Raw genomic sequence first — 18,222 nt, 5'->3', positions numbered from 1 at the left:
CTACCAAACTATGTTTGTCAGGTCTCTTTTCAAATTACAAACTTCCTTAGGGTATTTCTTTCCTTTGATTATTACCTATGGTGAAAATAACATTAGATAAAGGAATTTATCATGAGCATTGAGCAGAGATACAAAATGTCTGGAATGAATTTGTATCTAATTACAGAAAAGAACTTGCAGTTCTAATTGACTAAGACAAATAGGATTCCAGTTTAAACCAGTAAAAGGGTAAAACCATAATCAATGAGAGCCACAAGACAGGCTGCTTCCTACTGATAAAGCAATCCCTGATGGCAAACGCTCCCCTCCTTTTTAGGAGATACATTATCTGTGTCACCCGAGTTCCTTTCAGGCAGGCACAAAATATCATCAATATATGCAAATTCCAATTCCCAGCTCCCAGGCAATGACTCAGGGAGCTGATTGCAGGCTGAGGCTGATGCCTTCTCCATCTCCAGACTTTGCTGTACTGGCTCATGCTATGGACATCCAATTGATGGTAATGCTTCTTGATTGCTACAAAGCCTGTTGTGCCAAATTGTAGGCAGCAATTTGTTGTCAGCATCAGTGTTCTGCGTGCACCAGCCTGTAGCCAAGGAATTCATTAGATTCCAAGACTGCAGAGGTGAATGGGTGGCTGCTGCATCTGTGGAGGGATATGGAGCAGCAATTCATGTCATTTGCTGGGATGATATTTCTGTAGGGCCTTAATGAGCCAGATGATTTGCAAGCCTGAAAACAACACTGTGCAACTTCTGTGCTTATAGCTATTTCTGCTGTGGAAAATCCTGGGATTTCTTTCTCTTGACTTTGAAAAATATGATCCACGTACAGTCTAAACTAGTTAAGTCCAGCTTGGCTTGACCAGATTTACAGGTAGGAATAGGAACCAAAATAGTAGCTTCAATGTAGACATGTGCATAGTAAGAAAGCCCAGACTGCTGCATCAAATTGGATTGTGAGTACTGATCCCCTCTGAGGCAGATTTCACTGTATTAGTTTGTTTTGTTTTCACCTGATTACAGAACACTGTCTGAGTGTACAGTGTTACAGCTTTTTAATTAGAGTCACAAACGATAACTTAGGAATACAGTGCTGCAGAGTATTTACAAATGAATTACAAAAATACAGGAGTCCCATTTGTATGTAAATATTTGTTTTCTCCAAGCAAATCAGAATGGTGTTATTCTTCATTACAAAGTGTATTCTGCAGCTATAGTGTTCTTATTCCAACAAGGATGATTATAGAAGCACATGGCAGTGGAGAATTGGCTGGCTGATGCTTCCAAAGCAATTAAGCAGCACTGAGTTGGAACCATCTGAGTAAATAGATTGATGAAAATTCAGTCAAAAAAAATGAGGAAAAGACCATTTAGGTCATCTACTTTATTGCTGTTTCCTAAAGTATGTTCTCAATTACTTGTTGTAGATACCCAAAGCGCCACAGCTGCCAAAATGTTCCTTTGGAATAGTCATGCAGTCCAATATATGTTTAGTAGTTTTCTTAAGTGATAAGCAGCATTAATTTCCTTTTGCTAATGCCATCTTTTTAATTTTGTCATTTTAAGATTGCCTCAAAACAATTCTTTCTTTATCCAGAAGAAAAAAGTTAAGCAGAATTAAAATGTGGTGACTGAGTTATTTTCTATGTCTTTTCTTGATAACCACTACAAAGTACTTAACAAAGATAAGTCAAAACATTTTCTCCTTTTTTCCTTCTTTGTCTTGTATCTTAGACTGGTAGCAAGTTTCTTAACATTGTTTACTAGTCACTCACTGCATTTTATTTTTAAGTCATTATACTTTTTCAAGACACGTGAACAAAGTCTTCATTAAGTTAAACACTCTTCTTATTGTTAATATTTTTATATAAATATCTCTCTTATTGATGATCTTGTAGGTCTCACCCTGGCCATGGACTGATGGCTCTTTGTGGCAGCTCTGGCAGGAGGTGGAGCAGGGGCTCCACTAACTCTGATCAGGTTGATGGGGATTCTTCCATCTCCTGTTTTTTCTCTGTGCTTCTTTACATACATATACAAATATGAACCCTTAATCACATAATCTAACACTGCCCTACTCCTCTTCTCTTGGAAAATCAGGCTACTTGGTACCAAGGCATTAAAGATAATAAGTAAAAAATACTTTGCAGAAAAGTGCCATTTTAAGATCAAGGATTGTGTTGCAACTGGAATATTGGAATGGATTTTGTGGACTCTGTATAGCAGTTCTCAGAAACAACATCCCATTACTGCTCCATTATGAACTATGGAGAAGGCTTAGTGAAAGGAATAAGAATGATTATCCAACCAAGCATTCCTCATTACTCAACAGCTGGAAAGTAAACCCACATGTGAATGGAATACTGATAAAAGATTTTCTGTTAGTTGGATTTTTTTTTTCCCTGCAATAACATTTTTTATAGAGTCTTTGTTTATTTGGAATCAGGAACAATTTGAAATGTTTTTAGTGAAACCAAAGCAAATTTAGTCATAGCTAAGCTCAAATTGTGACAAAAGATTAAAGTTTGACTCGTTGTTTCTAACGTGATTTTTTTAGTAGCATTTCCTCGTCCAAACAAAAAGAAAATCGAAGATCACAAAATTCCTTCCCATTACCAAATATGCTGTTAATGTCTTCAGGCAAGAGCTCTCTCAGAGCTGTAAATTTTCCTCTGCATCCTGTGTGATATTGTTTCCAAATGCAATTAGCTTTTTAGCCCTTTACTTTTCTAAGACATGACTGAGACAGTGGTGATTTAACTTAGCTTAGATTTCTGGGGTTTTGGGGGGGGGGGAGTTGTTTGTTTGTTGGGGGTTTGTTTGTTTGGTTTGGTTTTAGTTTTTTTATATTTGAGCCTAGATTTGATTCTGAGAGGTACTGTTAGTCTGTGAAGAGAGAACAGTTGATGCAATACTCTTAAATTACCTGCTCTGGTTCTTCTTTTTTATACTGGGATTTATGCAAGATAACCACCCCAATTAAAAACTGAAGTGGAATGAAGAGTCTGTTCTGTCAGTGAAAATAAAATCAGAAATCCTAGTAAACAGACAGGGGAAAATCAAAACTTATATTAACAGTAGAGAGCATGAGCTAATACCGTGTTTGTTCTTTTGGGGCTTTATATGATGGTTTCTTTTAATGTCACAACAGTGATTATGGATATGAACGCCACAGCAATGGCCAATGTTTACCAGCATTCTGGTATAACCCATCTTCCTTGTCAAAAGACTGCAGCCTTGGACAGAGTTACCTCAACAGCACTGGGTAAGTGGCTCACCAGGCTTTACTTAGCTAGAGCACCCATATGGATTTATTCCAATGACAACTACAGATTATACCTGTAGATGTGCCAAAGCTGGCTGAAGCCCTTAGGACACTTTCATCACCACCTTTGCTGGGTTGCACATCTGTCACTCCAGATCTCCATCATGTATGGCCCAGGTTTTTCTCTGGAAGATGATGCCTTAAAATAAAAAACTGGGGGGAGACTGTAAGGTCAAATCATTAATGTTTCTGGAAAGACTTCCCTTAAAATCCTGTGAGATCAGAGAGAGAGAAAGTCATGTCCATGTGAAGTGAAGTAATAGATGGGCAGCTAGCCTGAATGCTGACTGTTCTTTGGCCCTCTAGGGAGGCAATGGAAGATGTAGTTTAAGTTAAGATCCTGGCAGACTTCATTTATGATACAAGTGATTAAAGCAAACAAAGCAATCCAAGCTGTGTTTGGAGGGTTTGTACACTGTACATTGTACCCAAAACCTAAATTTCCCACCTAAGTGATACACCTACACTACTCTCTACAATCTACTTCACACTCTAGTGGATTCTAGTCTGTCTTGAAGCTTAGGAAACTTTCTCCATGAGTGAGGGTCAAAGTCAGTGTTCCCCTGGGGGTCAGGGCACGGCAGAGCAGACAGGGAAATATTCCCTGGGTTCCCACACTCTGTCTCCCTTGGCAGGTACCGGAAGGTTGTTTCCAACAACTGCACGGACGGGGTGCGGGAGCGCTACACGGCCAAGCCCCAGCAGTGCCCGGGCAAACCTCCGCAGGGGCTGCGCATCCTCACGGCCGACGGCCGCCTCACGGCCCAGCAGGGCCACAACGTCACCTTCCTGGTGCAGCTGGAGGAGGTGGGATCCGTGGGACATTCACCCTGGGTGTATCTGAGTGGGAATCACGCCAGGAGAAGTTTGCAAAGAGGGTGGTATAAAAACGTTTGCAAGGCAGGATGGTATGAAGTCAGTCACGGCCGGGATGTAGCTGGGTGGAGTTTGCTCCAAAATATATGGAGATGAAAGGGGTGTCATTGTGGTGCCCAGGGTAATGTCTGGGAGAAGTTGATAAAACCTGGGAATGGGTTTAGTTTGGGAATTTCACAGGAGAGCTGAAGACTGCAGGTTTGAATTCTGATCCCCCATCCTTAATTGTGTTTTTTGCTTCCTGCTGGTTTTTGAAACTGAATTTACATATTTGTTTTCCACTGGCTTTAAACCAAAGATGACAAATAGTACATGTGCAGCTGGGTCCCCATCACACAAATCGGTACATATTGTTTAGGCATTTATGGGTGAAATCTCAAGATGTCCTCAGCAGGTTTAAGTCTGAAATTCATTGCTATTGTGAAGCTGATTTGGGCTCTGATCTGTGTTTTTATTATATCTGTAACTTAACTTGGTATTTCATTGTTCCGCTCTCTCCATTCCTGAATCCATAGAAAAAGGTATTTAAATCTTTTCAACTCTTTCTTCTTTTCAGCACTTCTCTGTCTGTGTTTAATTGCAGGTGCACAAGCAGGAACATTCACAAAGAAGTTTTCTCTTTTTCCATAATCTAATTTGATTTCTTTAAACTTCTACCCCTTTTCCTCTCTTACTGGCCAATAAATCCTAAAACAAGTATGCTTTAATACCAAGGGACAATGTACATCCCTTTATAGTTTAGAGTATTCAAGGGACAATGTGCATCCCTTTTTAGTTTAGTGTATAATTTGGAGTATTCAAGGAAATTACTTCTCACCCTCTCCATAGTAAATGTCATGTCTGAGGAAAGAAATTTTTTTACATCTCTATTATTGATGCTTTCCCCAGCAAACTGATGTTGTGATTTGTAAAGGCAATACCATATGATACATCATACCTAACCCAAAGCAGTTTTTGACCTGAATGTTTATTTTCTCCAAAATATGGTCACTCTGTTTCAGTACTGACAGTCATACAGCATTGCTACTCTTGTGCTGTTACAGTGTGAACATATAATTTCATCTGGTTAAGTTATTGATTTCTGCATTTAAAGATGAAAAGGAAAGGGTCTAAAACAAGAGTCAGTCTCCAGGCTTTAAAAAAAAAAAGAGGAAAAAAGTGCACTTTCCATCACCCTTCTCTTCTGAGCAAAGTTTTAAAACAGACTGGGAGAAGGAGATGGATAATCTGAATAGTCAGTCACAAAACTATCAAAGAGTTATGCCAATAGTCAGAGGGAGAGACAATTACCCACAGTGTGGGAGACTCAGGACAAATGTCCTGCTCTTTCTTCTGTGAGTGCTTCAGCTCACATATCATGTAAAAGAACTTTGACCACTCTGTCATACAGGGAGCTGCTGTGCATTGTTCTCTCTCTTTTGTTCATTCTGATCTTTTCTGGCAGCTCTGCTTCAGTGTGCACCAGAGTCTGGAAGGAACACCTTCTCCAGCATGAGATGGTGCCTCTCTCATGCTGGGTGTCAAGGAGTACAGAACAGATGTTTTGATAAGTGAGTGAGTCAGTTCTGAGGAGATCTAAAGGGAGCTCTTCTTCCAGTGCATCTGATAAGGAAGAGGTTAGGAATTGCTCTGAGGGCTGAAACAGTATTGATCAGCCTCCAGCCTTTCCAATTACTCTTCCTGTTAGATGAATCTTGACCTCCTGCTCCTAGATTTGTCAACTTAAAGAGCAACCAACAAAACCTTTGGGCAAATTTTACCCTGTCTAGCAATGACTTTATGTGGGTGTTACAACAAAAGAAGTATTCAACAAACAGGAATATTTGCCCACTTATGTGCAAGCTGTAGGGGAATAAAATGTAGTTGAAGCAACAGAACTGTGTGTAGACTAAACCATTCACCAATTTAACTGTTTCAGTGACAAAAAATCCACCACTCACTAGGAAAGTTAAACAGCCCATCAAAAGAACAAGTATCCTTTTATAAAATGGATATTGATTTCACAGAATAATTGAGGTTGAAAGGGATCTCTGGAGGTTGTTTAATCCAACCCTGCTTCTCAAAGGGAAGTTCCTTTCCCTTGCATACAAGGCAGAAGTATCACAAGACAAGTATTTGCCAATTTCTATTCAGTTCTGCCCTGCACAGGTGCATAGCACAGTACAATCCAGGATGATCAGTATCCAAAAAATCTGTGCCACTCCATTTTTGCTGAGGGGAAGAGATCAGGAAAGTTAAAAAGGGCTGGATATGTCACCTAGACCATATTTTCCTGCAACAGCATGTGAAAAAAGTGTGTTCTATTCAACCCTTGCCCCCTGGAGTGGTGGGCAGTATTTTAGAGTGCTACACCCTGGTGAGGACTCCTCCTTTAGTGTGAGTGACAGCTGATATCTTTCAGAGTGTAAAAAAGCAATGGCCTTTTCTTTTGCATCTTAACATCTCCTGTATCCCTCTGAGACAGTTTGTTTGAAGCCTTCAAATCTGCAGAGCTGTTTCATACACTGCAGCCTCCTGGCTCTCTTTTTTCATGTCCATGTTCCACTTGATCTGCAGGAAAAGGGGAAAAAATAAAGAAAAGAGAAGCTGGTGAGCCAAGGTACAAGAGTCTGTTTGAGATTTGTACTCTTGTTATCTTTCTAGGGCTTTCTGCTCCATCTAGGAATCCACATGGGTTTCAAAAGAAGACAAACTACAGAAGCAGGTTCACTGGAGGCCCTGAAAATTCACTGTGTCTCTGTAGTGGAGCAGATTGCTAAGAGGGCAGGGAGAGACAAATGGCAGCAGTAAAAAGCTGATGTTTTCACTCAGGTGTGGGATTCAGGGGCAGGAACCACAGCACAGTGGTTCCTTGTAGAGCCTGGTTGTGCCTGTGGTGATGCTGAGAGCCACGACTGTGCATTCTGACAAAAACATAATGTGAGCAAAAGATGCCTCAAGAGAAGCAAGGACAAGGTGTTCAGAAGTGTTCTGCTATTGAAGAAGACACAAAAATCATCACTGAAGTCTGTGCAAGTGGAGGGAGGGCAGGAACCAAACCCAAGAACACACTGAGCATTGCTGATTTCTGAGCTGGGATTCTGGCCCATTTTCTCTAACCCTCACTCACATGACATTTTCCTGTGAAGCATTTATATCTGGCAGCATATAAATAACATTAAAAGTGAACCCAACCAACAGGTCATATTTAAATCATCTGAAGATGATTTAAAGAATTCTTTCAAAAGTGATCTAAGTCACCTGTCACCTTTTAGAATTACTAAATTGCTTGCAAGGTCACCTTGCACTTAATATTTATGGTCCCATTATTGGAAAGGTTTGGCCAAGTTATTTGTCCAGTTAATCTGGGTATAATCATCATGGTATTTTTAGTGGGTGACAATAGCCAGGAATCATCAATATTGCCTTTACTAACTATCAGGTATTGCATTTTATGAAGTATTTTGGAAGTGTTTAATAAGCAAGGCATCATACTTAAGCTGGGAATTTTGTTCTTACATTTCCATGAGATAAGCAGAATACCAACAGCATTTTTGTCATTGTGTGACAGCACATGAGACAATTAGCTATGCTTAAAAGCAAATTTTTCATTGCCTAAACATGCTGCCAGTTTAAAGGTAAATCCTTTTCCCTGGCCTGGGCTACATGCAGAGGCTCAGGGCTGGTACCTCTCACACTGCAGCATTCAACAAGAGTTGTTTATCTCCCTAAAAGGCTGAATCCTTGCTTTGTTTTTGGACAGCAACCAAAGAAATCCAAACTGCGAAGTTACAAAGGCACTTTTCCTACTTAACTTGTTCAACCCAATATCCTTGACATGTTTTGCTTCTCTGTTGTAGAAAACAGAGGGATTTTATTAAGTGTGTGTTGTTTCTGTGTGCCTTCCTGATCACATGGTGATGTAGGTCTCTTGCCTGTCACAACCACAATTGTTATTTGTGTGCTGGAGTTATGTGTGTGAACATCAGACACTTGTGCTGCTGTGCTGCTTCAGCAGAGACCCTGAAAGCTGCAGCCTCCAGAGCAATGCTGCTCAGCACAATGCCTTTCAAACTTGTTTCATCCCATTGCTCACACATCTTTGCTGAGGAAATGGATGGTAAAGACATTCAGGACAGGAAGGTTCAGGGCTTTGACTGTTTCATTACAGATAATTCACAGAGAAACTGCCTCCTCTAATTTATTTTTTATCTTGATAAAATGACAGCAAAAAATCTTTGACATTCCAGTCTGCCTCAGTTCTCACTTGGCAAAGTCACTCCACTGGGAGTAGGTTTTGGCTTGCTTTTAACTGCTTGCTGCTGCTGTGTGATGTTTGGATTAGACTAATGTGTGGGGAAAGCTAATTTGTTCCTACACTTCAGGCCACAGGCTACAATTCAGGCAATCTGAACTCATTCCTGAACCGCACTCTGAGCTCCTTCTGCATGACCTTGAGCAAGAAACTTAAACTTTCTGATGTTTTATTCCCTTCTGCCTCATACCCCTCATGCCTTGCATTTGTGTAGTGATTGCTCATGAATCCAGAGGACTCTCTCCTACCATGTGAACATACAAATGAAGCCCTGAATTTCCTAAAGAGTGCTGTGGCTCTCTGTAATGACAATGTTGATACATGGCTGTACAAGGTACACTGTGCCTTGGGTACATTTAATGAGCTTGGGGATCCTGCTGGGGGCACAGTGCCATTAACATTTCCCACCTCAGCACTATTGTTTGGTGCAATTCAGTATTCACCTCAGCTGAAGTATCTGGAGATGAGCTTAGCATTAGGATTGTTTCGATTGTTGATGTACTCAAATTAAAGATGCAAAGCTTGTAGTAATTAAAAGCATAGTCTGTATTTTTTTTTTTGATGGTATCCCACTGTGTTCCCTCTTTTGATATCACAAGTTTGTTAGCAATGATTACAGCAATATGAAACCTTCATCCTAACTTTCAATGCACATGCTGAATCACGGCTGTTTATCTTAAGATAGCGATACGTTTATCGTATCGTTATTACTCCTGTAATAACACACAAATAACACAGAATGTACCCTCCCCTGTACCACTGTCATCTGAATTATAATTGCATTTTCTGATGAGGACAAGCTGGTTGGGAGAAATCAGAGCCTTTCATGCATTTTTAAATTCATTGTTGAAATTCCATGAAAATGTATGAAAGTGGACCTTGCCTTCCTAATGACACGCAGCACTACAGTCTTGTAATGCACTTCCAGTCCCTCAAGTTGAATTATTCTGCATAATCCTGAGAAGCTGTTATTGATTCCTGTGGGGCACAGAAGATCTAGTACTGTAAAAAGAGCTCATAGCTGAGTTGAGCTGCCACAACTGGCAGTCAGGATGAATTATGTGATCAGTACAATTCACTATTTGGTATTGAAAAAGAAGTACATGTGAAAAGTATCAAGCTATTTGCCCTACTAAAAGGCACCTTTCTGTTCGGTTTCTGATTTGAAAAATTAAAGCCATCTCTCTGAAAGCAGGGATTTGCACAGGAAAGCATGTTTTTAAGTTCTTGATCAAATTGGATCTGAGTATCTGCTAAAAATTAAGAATATACTTTAAACAGATCTAGATTAAATGTATGCCATGTGTAGATATTTAGTTCCAGTAAAAATATCCTTGATAAATGATTTCTTTTGGTGACAGGAACATGCCAAAGAGGGAAAGGGGTTAATCTAAAGAAAGCACAATGAATTAATCCATGAAAACCTCCAACAGCAGCCGTATCTGTTTCTTGCAAAGGATAATTAAATCTATTGTCAACATCTCTAAGGAAGACACAGAAGTCGGTGCATAATTAAAGACTTAAAAATGAAATCTGAAACATGGGAACCAAAATTATACATCTTGAGCTTTGTTCCATTTTTTAATATTTAGATACAAATACTCAAAGTCAATAAGGAAAATGCATTATTACAACTTTCAGGGCAAGATTACAGTGGTGTGTTTGAGAGAATCCTGCTAGGTGGGTCTCCTATTTCACATCCACCAAAATATTGAGAGATGCATAAAAGTAATCAAAATATAAAAATTTTATTGCAAACTGTATGGGATGTTTCTTGATATACCCTGAGGCAGGAAGCTTCCCAGAGTTTTTTGGTAATGTCCAGGTCTTGTGTACACTCAAGATGCAGGAAAAAGGTGCACTTGGCTTAGGAGGCAGGACCAGGAAGGAGGGAGAGAAGAATATTTTGTATATGCTTGAAAAAAAAACCTGGACATTTAATGAGAAATACCTTAGAAAATAGTCAATTTCTGATTTACATTTTAGTAACTAATGTTGTCTAGGTAGGTAAAGGGTTTAATATGGGGCCTTGGCAAACTTGTTTTTAGTTATGAGGGCTTCTTTTCAGGCTAAAAGTTCTTAAAGCTCAGCATATGTTTAAACCTTTAGCTGCACAAAAGCCTTTATCAAGACTGCAGAGAAAGGGGTTAATCTAAAGAAGACACAATTAATTAATCCATGAAAACACTCCAGCAGCAGCAGTGTCTGTCTCCTGCAAGTAATGCAGGGAGTTTTGCATCTGCCTAATTTGGGCTAAAAGCTTCAGAAAAATCCTATTGTGGAGTACTGAGCTTGACAAAATAAAAAGGAGAAGCCGAAAAAAGCAACAGGAGGAGTTTTTGCAAGATGTATGGATAGGCATCAAATTGTTGCAGAACAAAACTTCTCTTGTTAAAGCAAGCTCTTGCCAGTGGCTCTGGAGAGATGCTGGAGACAAGAGACAGTGACAGTTGGGTTGGTTTAAATCAGGTGTGGGCTATGTGGGAAATGTTTGGATTTTGGCTCATCTGCTTTCTCTTCCTGTCTTACTCTGCCTGTGCTCTTACCTGGCACAGATAAAATATTAGAACAAGTCAAAACACAGTCTCTTTGTTTTCCTGACTTTTCTCTCCCATTTCCTAAGCTAGAATTTTTAATGTCAGATTTCCAAAATGTGGCATTTTCAGAGGAGTCCTGCAGTCTGGATCTTACTGACTGGAAAATGTGTTTCCAGTTCAAAGGGTTTTAAAACAGGAAAGGCCAAAACAAATAAAAAAAGACTGGGGGAACAGCAGCTGAAGTTTTTCTCTAATTAAATTTTCAGTTGTTTCTGTCAGCATCTTCTCTACCTAGGAATTGAAATCTAAATCTTGCACACCTTAGAAATGGCTCCTTTCCCTGGATACACCTGTAGGCAGCATGAGTTTCATGGCTATGGACAAAATAAAGACAAGAGGAGAAAAAGTTTCATTAGAACAAAATTTTGACAGTTGCAGAAATGAGGCTATTCTGTCACCCTTTTCATCTTCTGCTGCTACCTCAGATATGTGGAGGAATATTCCACAGCCTGAAACAACGTTCAACTGCACGGCCTTGAATATCCTCAGAGCTGGTAAATCCAGCAGAGTCGCTATGGTGGCACAGTTTTAACCATGTGAAAAGCTTTTCAAAGACATATTCATAGACATCATCTCCTTTTGAGTAAGAAAAGACAACTAAAACCCTAATAATGATGGACCTGGAGGCATTGGAGAGCATTGAAGGGTACTTCAGAGATCTCTGTATTTGGTCTGAGTCCTGCACTGGACTTGAGATAATAGTCCTCCTCTGAAAGATGTTCAGAGGTCATGTGTGTTCACTTCTGGCTGTGGAAGCAAATCCCATTTGGTAGCTTCTGTTGGCTCAGTCAAACAGACACGAGTGCCCAGAGCACTGCATCATGTTTGAATCTGCACATCTTTCTAATAACTCAACTAAACAAAGGACAGAACTCTGTTCTTCACACCATTTCCCCTGCCACAACTTCAGTTTGGGATTCTCCACAACAGAGCAACAGAGTTATTTTTGTCTCATCTATTTGGAAGCAACAGAGCTTCCAGCAGGGTGCCAGGGCAGTGTAAAAACAACTTTAGTCTATTAAAAGAAAGCATCTGGGAAAATTTGTTGCTCTTGCCACCATCAGGTATAGCTCTGCTCTTTTTGCTTTCCATTCAGGCAAGCCTCCACTATTTCTGCCTTCACAACAAGTTATAAAAAGACTGAGGGAACATGAGGAATAGAAAAGTTCTGTTACAATTTCCTCTTATAGTCACATACACTCACTTCTCTTTCTGTTGTGGATACCTGCCTGATGCCATCCATTCACACAGGTACCTTTCATTCCAGAAGGGAAATTGGGCATCCAGAGGACTGTCTCTCTGTCAAAAGAAAAAAGGGAGAAAAAGGAAGAAAGAAAAGGAAGAGGAAACAAACCCAAAGTAAATGAAATGTCCTTTCAGCCAATTTTTTGAAAGGTTATTAATGATCAGCTATTAATTTTCCATCATTCCAGGTAGTGCCCATTGCTTCAGTGCACCCGGCTGGAGAGGTGCTCCACAGCAGTAGCCAGCAAGGGTGAGCACAGGCAGCATGAGCACCATGCAGAGCCACAGGGGGATTTCCTGGGGGGTGAGGATGTTCAAAGGTAAGGCAAGATGCTGCATCTCACATGAAAGGGAGGGATCTTTAGCAGCCATGGCTGTTTGACAGGTCAGTGCAGGCTGTTCCTCTGGTACATCCGACCTCGTTAGTATTTTCTGGTTGCTCTCACTCACCCCACTGATCCCGTCTCTCAAAAGCAACACAGAGTCTGTTTTGATCCTTTCTCTTCCACCACAGGGAGACCTCCAGAGATCCCTCATCCAGGTGGATTTTGGAGATGGCATCGCTGTGTCATATGCCAACCTCAGCTCTACAGAGGATGGGATCAAGCACATCTACCAGAATGTGGGCATATTCCGGGTGACCGTGCTGGTGGAAAACAGCCTGGGCTCTGACAGCGCTGTCCTCTACCTTCATGTAACATGTATGTATCTTCATGCCTCTTGATAGCTGCTGGTTTTCTTTTAGAATTAATTTTTGGAGCTAGAGGTGACGTTTGGAATTTGGCAGCTGGGTCCAGAGTGGTGGGAAATGATGAGCGTTCACGTGTCCTCCGACAGACTGTTGATTCCAGACTGAGAGGAAACATTGATTCGTTAAGGTTGGAAAAGACCGCTAAGATTATTGAATCTAATCAATAACTTTTGCTTTTTTAATCATGTTTTACCTCTAGTTTTGGATAGTCTAATTTGGGACACCTCAAAGGACTGTCCAGCCCTTTCTGAAATGCACTTTCATTATCAAGCTTACACTTCCAGAACAACAAAGACACCCAGGGATCTTTATAATGACTTTTAAAAGCTTTGAATTTTACTTTGAGCATGTTTTGCTCTCTAATGAAACACACCCACCTCTGGGATGGAAACCAGTGCTTTTCAGTGTTTCTGTTGTCATAGGAACCAAAATCTTTGTATTAAATAGTACTGCCAAAAAAAAAAAAATATCCTCACGTTGCTTTTCTGCTATCCTTTTTAACCTTTTCATACTTCATATGTGTCTGATTTACAACTGAAATGTATCCCAAGTTCTTGGATAAAAGGAACATTGTATCCTTTCATATTTATTCTAGCACATGGTTATGAACCTATGAACCCAAAGAGTCAATCTATTTATCAAAATTTTGTAACATTCTTAACGGATTTTGTTTGGGGCCATAATTTTCTTTATACAGTGGGGTTTTTTGTTTGTTATTTATGTTTTCACTGTGTGCCTCTGTGCCAGATTTACTAAGAAAAAAAGGAAATTCCAAAACCTGAAGTTACATTTACAGAAATGTTATTTGCCACCTACCAAACTTACTCCACATATTGTGTAGATGATTTGGCACATTCCGTACACTTACCTCTAGTTTTGGGGTTCACACAGCATGAAAGCAGCTACCTTTTCAGGGTAGGAGAGCAGCTCTTTAATGGAGAACCATTGTGTCTACAGATGGGAACAGTGGGAGGCAGGAGTGTAGGAGATGGGATTTTTATGAAGGAGGACTAGAGCAGGAACAAATATCCCCCTGAATGTCCCCCTTCAAAAACACCTTTGGTTGGCAGGTGTCCAGCCTTCACTCACTCATAGTGTCCTTCTGGTCTACAGCTGCTCTAAATCATTCTCTTGAGACACTGAAGGTGTATGAACCATTTTGATTGTTTAAGCTGTACAAGAAATAAACAATATTTGGATTTGTTTGTATGACTTAGCAGCTGATAGTGTACATTTCTGTATTTTACATAGATAATGCCAGCACAGGATTTAAACACTGAGTGATCATTGCAGCCAGGCCCAGATTATGTGTGTCAGAGTCCCTGGAGAAGTGACAGCTTTAAGGGACATGTCTCACCTTTCTCTACATGACAAGAATTTGAGGCTGCAAAACAGGTTAAAAATGAGCATGCTGCCATTCAGGCTAGCAAGAGACTTGCTGAGGACAGGGATGTACAGTTGATCCAGCCCCCTCCAGAGTCTAACAGCCTGATCCACAAAAGCTTCTAAATCCTATTTCAAAGCTTGCATTGTCACTCAGCCCTCTGCTGAATATTCTCCTTGGGGTGTTTGAACTTGGCCTTTGGGGAGTTTTGCAAAAATACCTGTCCTTAAAATAGACATACATGCTGTATTGTAAGATCCACAGATAAGCAATGTGCAGCCTGAACATCCGGAGTTTTAGGAACAGCTACAAACTGGGTGATCCCTGGGTACAGGGTTAATACATGAGTGTCTGCAGCTAGGGCTGGGCCTTCCAGCTCCTTCCTTACCTGTGGCCAGCACTCCTCCTGCTGGAAAAAGCTGCAGGCACTGAACCTTGGTGCTTGTGGTGTCAAAGATAAAAGTAAAGCCTTCATCCCATGCTCTCCTCATCCTCCTGCAGTGCCTTTCCTGCAGTTGCTCCAGGGATCCAGAAATGCAGGTTACTGTGAGGCAGGAGCATTTTGAGTTGGATGGAACAATAGAAACTGTTGTATGTAAAATGCTCAAGCCAAGAGCCTGTCTCTTGGCTGTCATGTCAAAATTTTCTCTTGGAAAGTTAGTTATGGAATTGCCTGGATGCTTCAGAATAACATCACCTGTGCAAGTGAGCCTTTTGAGAAGTTTCTCCCTTTCAGCTTTCTGGAGCTTGTACAGTACTTTTTCCTGGGACAGATGAAGGCCATAGCCTCCATAGCCCTGCATGAAGCTCAGAAATTAATGTTCTTGAATCCTCTTCAAGCTTACCTGGGAGAAACAGTCTCCTACCAGGAGGGCCTATCCAGAGTGAGCTATCCCCATCTGCTGGCCAGATACTAGCTCAGCGTTTCAGCCTCCTTGACCCAGCTGTGCTGGAAAATGCTCAGGCAGAATTGGGTTGCTTGAGCCATTCTTTCATATGCCTTCCTAGCCACTCTGTGGGGAAGGTCCACGGAGGTGCTGGGCACTCTCTGCCATGCAGGATCATCTGACATCTGTTCAGAGCAGTGATGCAGTAATGTTGGAGAGTATCAGACTCTTCATGGGCTCCATCATTCCAGTTGTCACTGCATTTAGCTGGGGAAATTGCCATTTTTCAGGCCTTAGGGTCTTGCTGAAAACAGGAACAGTGTCGTGGTGGAAATGGATCTGAGAAGGAGGATGCCATTAAAATCACAAGGGTGAAATTGTGTCATCTCGTGAATTTCCAAGAGTGTTGACTGCTGCTTATACAAGGCAAAACAAGCCATTGTCTCATGCATAGCAGGCTTTGGTTAATATGATCATGGATAACTCTTAATTGGGCTGCTTCAGCTTAAGCAGTGGCTGTGTCTACAATCCAGGGAACAATGCATTTCGGTAATAAATCAGGAACACTGGTCCTTATTCTGGCATTGTTTATGCAGTCTGATTTGGGAGAGGTTTTTTTCCTCACTCTGCCTATTGTGTTATACAGGATGCTTTCTCCTGTATGATGTTCATTTAGGCTGAAAAGCAAGGTCTAAGTGGTGATTCATGCATGGGGTGTATCCTGAAAGATCCTCCCTGGAAATACATCTAGCAGTGCATCTCCACTCCATATGAACAATGCAATGCTGTGGTTCTCATCACTGGGGAGCTCACTGATAGAGGATGTGTAGATGTGGCCTTATTTGTTTAAGGAACCCATGTCCTCGTGTGACCTGAGGTTTCTTTATGTTTCTTTCCCTGTCACTCAGGACAGTGGCTTTGTTCTCTTAGTGAACAGTCAGAACACATTTTAAAAATAATCTATAGAACAAGATTTAACAACAAAGGCCCATCTGTTTCCAGAAGATGGGAAATGTGTAACCCTGGGCATAATGTCACTTGTCGTATGAATTATGTTCTGTTTATACTGAAGAAATAAAAGAGTTTATTGATGAAAAGGAGGGAGTATAAGGTAACAATAAAATGCAGGCACTCAGTGAATAGCTGCCTTCAGAAAGAGTTTCTGCTGAAGTTCACCAAATCATAGCAGTTTTCCAGCAAAGATGCTTCACATCTGCTGAAGCCCTTTGTCCTGCACATTCTTATGTCTTCCCAGTGAAGGCCACACTCACACAACAGGGCTCTGTCCCTATTGTAAAAGTCATATAAGCTCCTGATTTTATGACATTCATGCAGTAGAGAGTCCAAGTTTTTCAGCTCCAGGTACAGGGGTGGTTCCTGTTCTCTGAGGAGCAGATTTAAGCCTTCCTCTCTAGAGGAAAACAAAGCCCAAACATTCTGCCATGTCCCATAGTGATTTAGGGAAGACTTTTCTTCCCTAAACCAATGGATATCCCACCCAGGTTGACTTTTCAGATGGAGAGAGGGCTCACTTGCTGCTTCTGTTTCTGCAGGCCCCTTGGAACACGTTCACTTATCTCTGCCCTTTGTCACCACGAAGAACAAGGAGATCAACGCCACAGCAGTGCTGTGGCCAAGCCAAGTGGGAACACTCACTTATGTCTGGTGGTTTGGGAACAACACAGAGGTTTGTATTCCTGATGGACTGAGGTCAAAATAACCCTGGAGAAGCACTCTGACAGAAGAGGGAGGGAGAGAGGGATCTGGGAATGCTTCTACGTAGTCACATATGCAAGAAAATTATAAATCAAATACTGAGATACTAATGGGCCTTGGAGGTAATGACATGGAAATGTGAGTAGTGCTTTGTGTTTGTGGCTGTGACTTAGCTGCAGGGTTTATGTCTATTTCATGCAAGGTGCCAATAGCTTTCTTCCTTAATTCCATCCAAGGTGAGCAAGTTAACCAAAATCTGGAAGAGTTTCTACTGTTTCTCTTCGCCCTCCTTTCTTCAGTAACAAGAAGAAAAAAAGTAGGGGCTTTTGGAAGTCTTTTTTAGGAAAACAACCTTTCAAGCTGAAGCTGTTTTTATATCTGGAACTGACCTATGCTGAGCCCAAGCACCCTATGCTAAACCACATGTGCAAAAGGACCTTATTATCATGTGCTACGGGTATGAAATGGTTCCCAACACACCTCCCTGCCCCAGGGCTCTGCTCAGATATGAGAGTATCATCCATCACATTCTGCTGCCTCTGTGCTTGCAGTCCTGGTAAATCTGCATAGACATTAGAACTGTTACTTCACATATAATTGTGGCTAAAGTACCCAGAAACCCTAATTAGTTTCTGAGGGGAGAGGTTGTCATGGATTTTGTAGAGCCAAGAGGGACTTTCATAATCACACATTGTTCTCTTCTGTATAATTCAGATTGGAAAGTTTGATCAGTACCTTCTCCATTATTTAACTTTTTGTGACCGGGGCAGGACCTGACTTTTTGTTGTTGTTGTTGTTGTTGTTTTGCATTAATAATTTTCCTCAGATGATAGAAAATGCACTGCTTGTCCTTCTGACCATCTCCTTCAACTATTTCCCCACAGCTAATTATTCTGAGCTTTGAACTCATGCACCGTGTTTGTAGTCTGAATTTATCTAGTCTGGGATTCAAGCTGTTGGATCTTGTTATGCCTTTTTGTGTAGATTAAAGAACTCTCTGTTCTATCAGCAATCATCTCCCCCTAGAGGTACTTAGAGGCTGTGATTGTCACCTTTTAACCTTCCCTCTGATCTCCTAAGCTCCTAAGTGATCAGGGTTGGTCTAATTCTGTTCTCATTGAAGCGTGAGTTTCACTATAGACTAC

General features: G+C 41.0%; 1 protein-coding gene across 3 annotated transcripts in view; it reads left to right on the top strand.

The window, feature by feature from the left end:
• Positions 1 to 18,222, top strand: part of SORCS1 (sortilin related VPS10 domain containing receptor 1) — a 260,557-nt gene that overhangs the window by 219,834 nt on the left and 22,501 nt on the right. For all 3 annotated transcript variants that reach the window (XM_071446302.1, XM_071446300.1, XM_071446301.1), the window contains exons 17-20: positions 3,154 to 3,267; positions 3,963 to 4,134; positions 12,854 to 13,040; positions 16,915 to 17,048. In XM_071446302.1, the coding sequence (XP_071302403.1) occupies positions 3,154 to 3,267; positions 3,963 to 4,134; positions 12,854 to 13,040; positions 16,915 to 17,048 (607 nt within the window). The remainder of the gene's footprint in view (positions 1 to 3,153; positions 3,268 to 3,962; positions 4,135 to 12,853; positions 13,041 to 16,914; positions 17,049 to 18,222) is intronic.

Source organism: Agelaius tricolor, unplaced genomic scaffold (genome assembly GCF_023055355.1).
Source record: "Agelaius tricolor isolate 1412-34295 unplaced genomic scaffold, bAgeTri1.0.p SCAF_22, whole genome shotgun sequence".
Taxonomy (NCBI): domain Eukaryota; kingdom Metazoa; phylum Chordata; class Aves; order Passeriformes; family Icteridae; genus Agelaius; species Agelaius tricolor.
The sequence above is the reverse complement of the archived record's forward strand: the minus strand, read 5'-3'. Positions and strand labels throughout refer to the sequence as shown.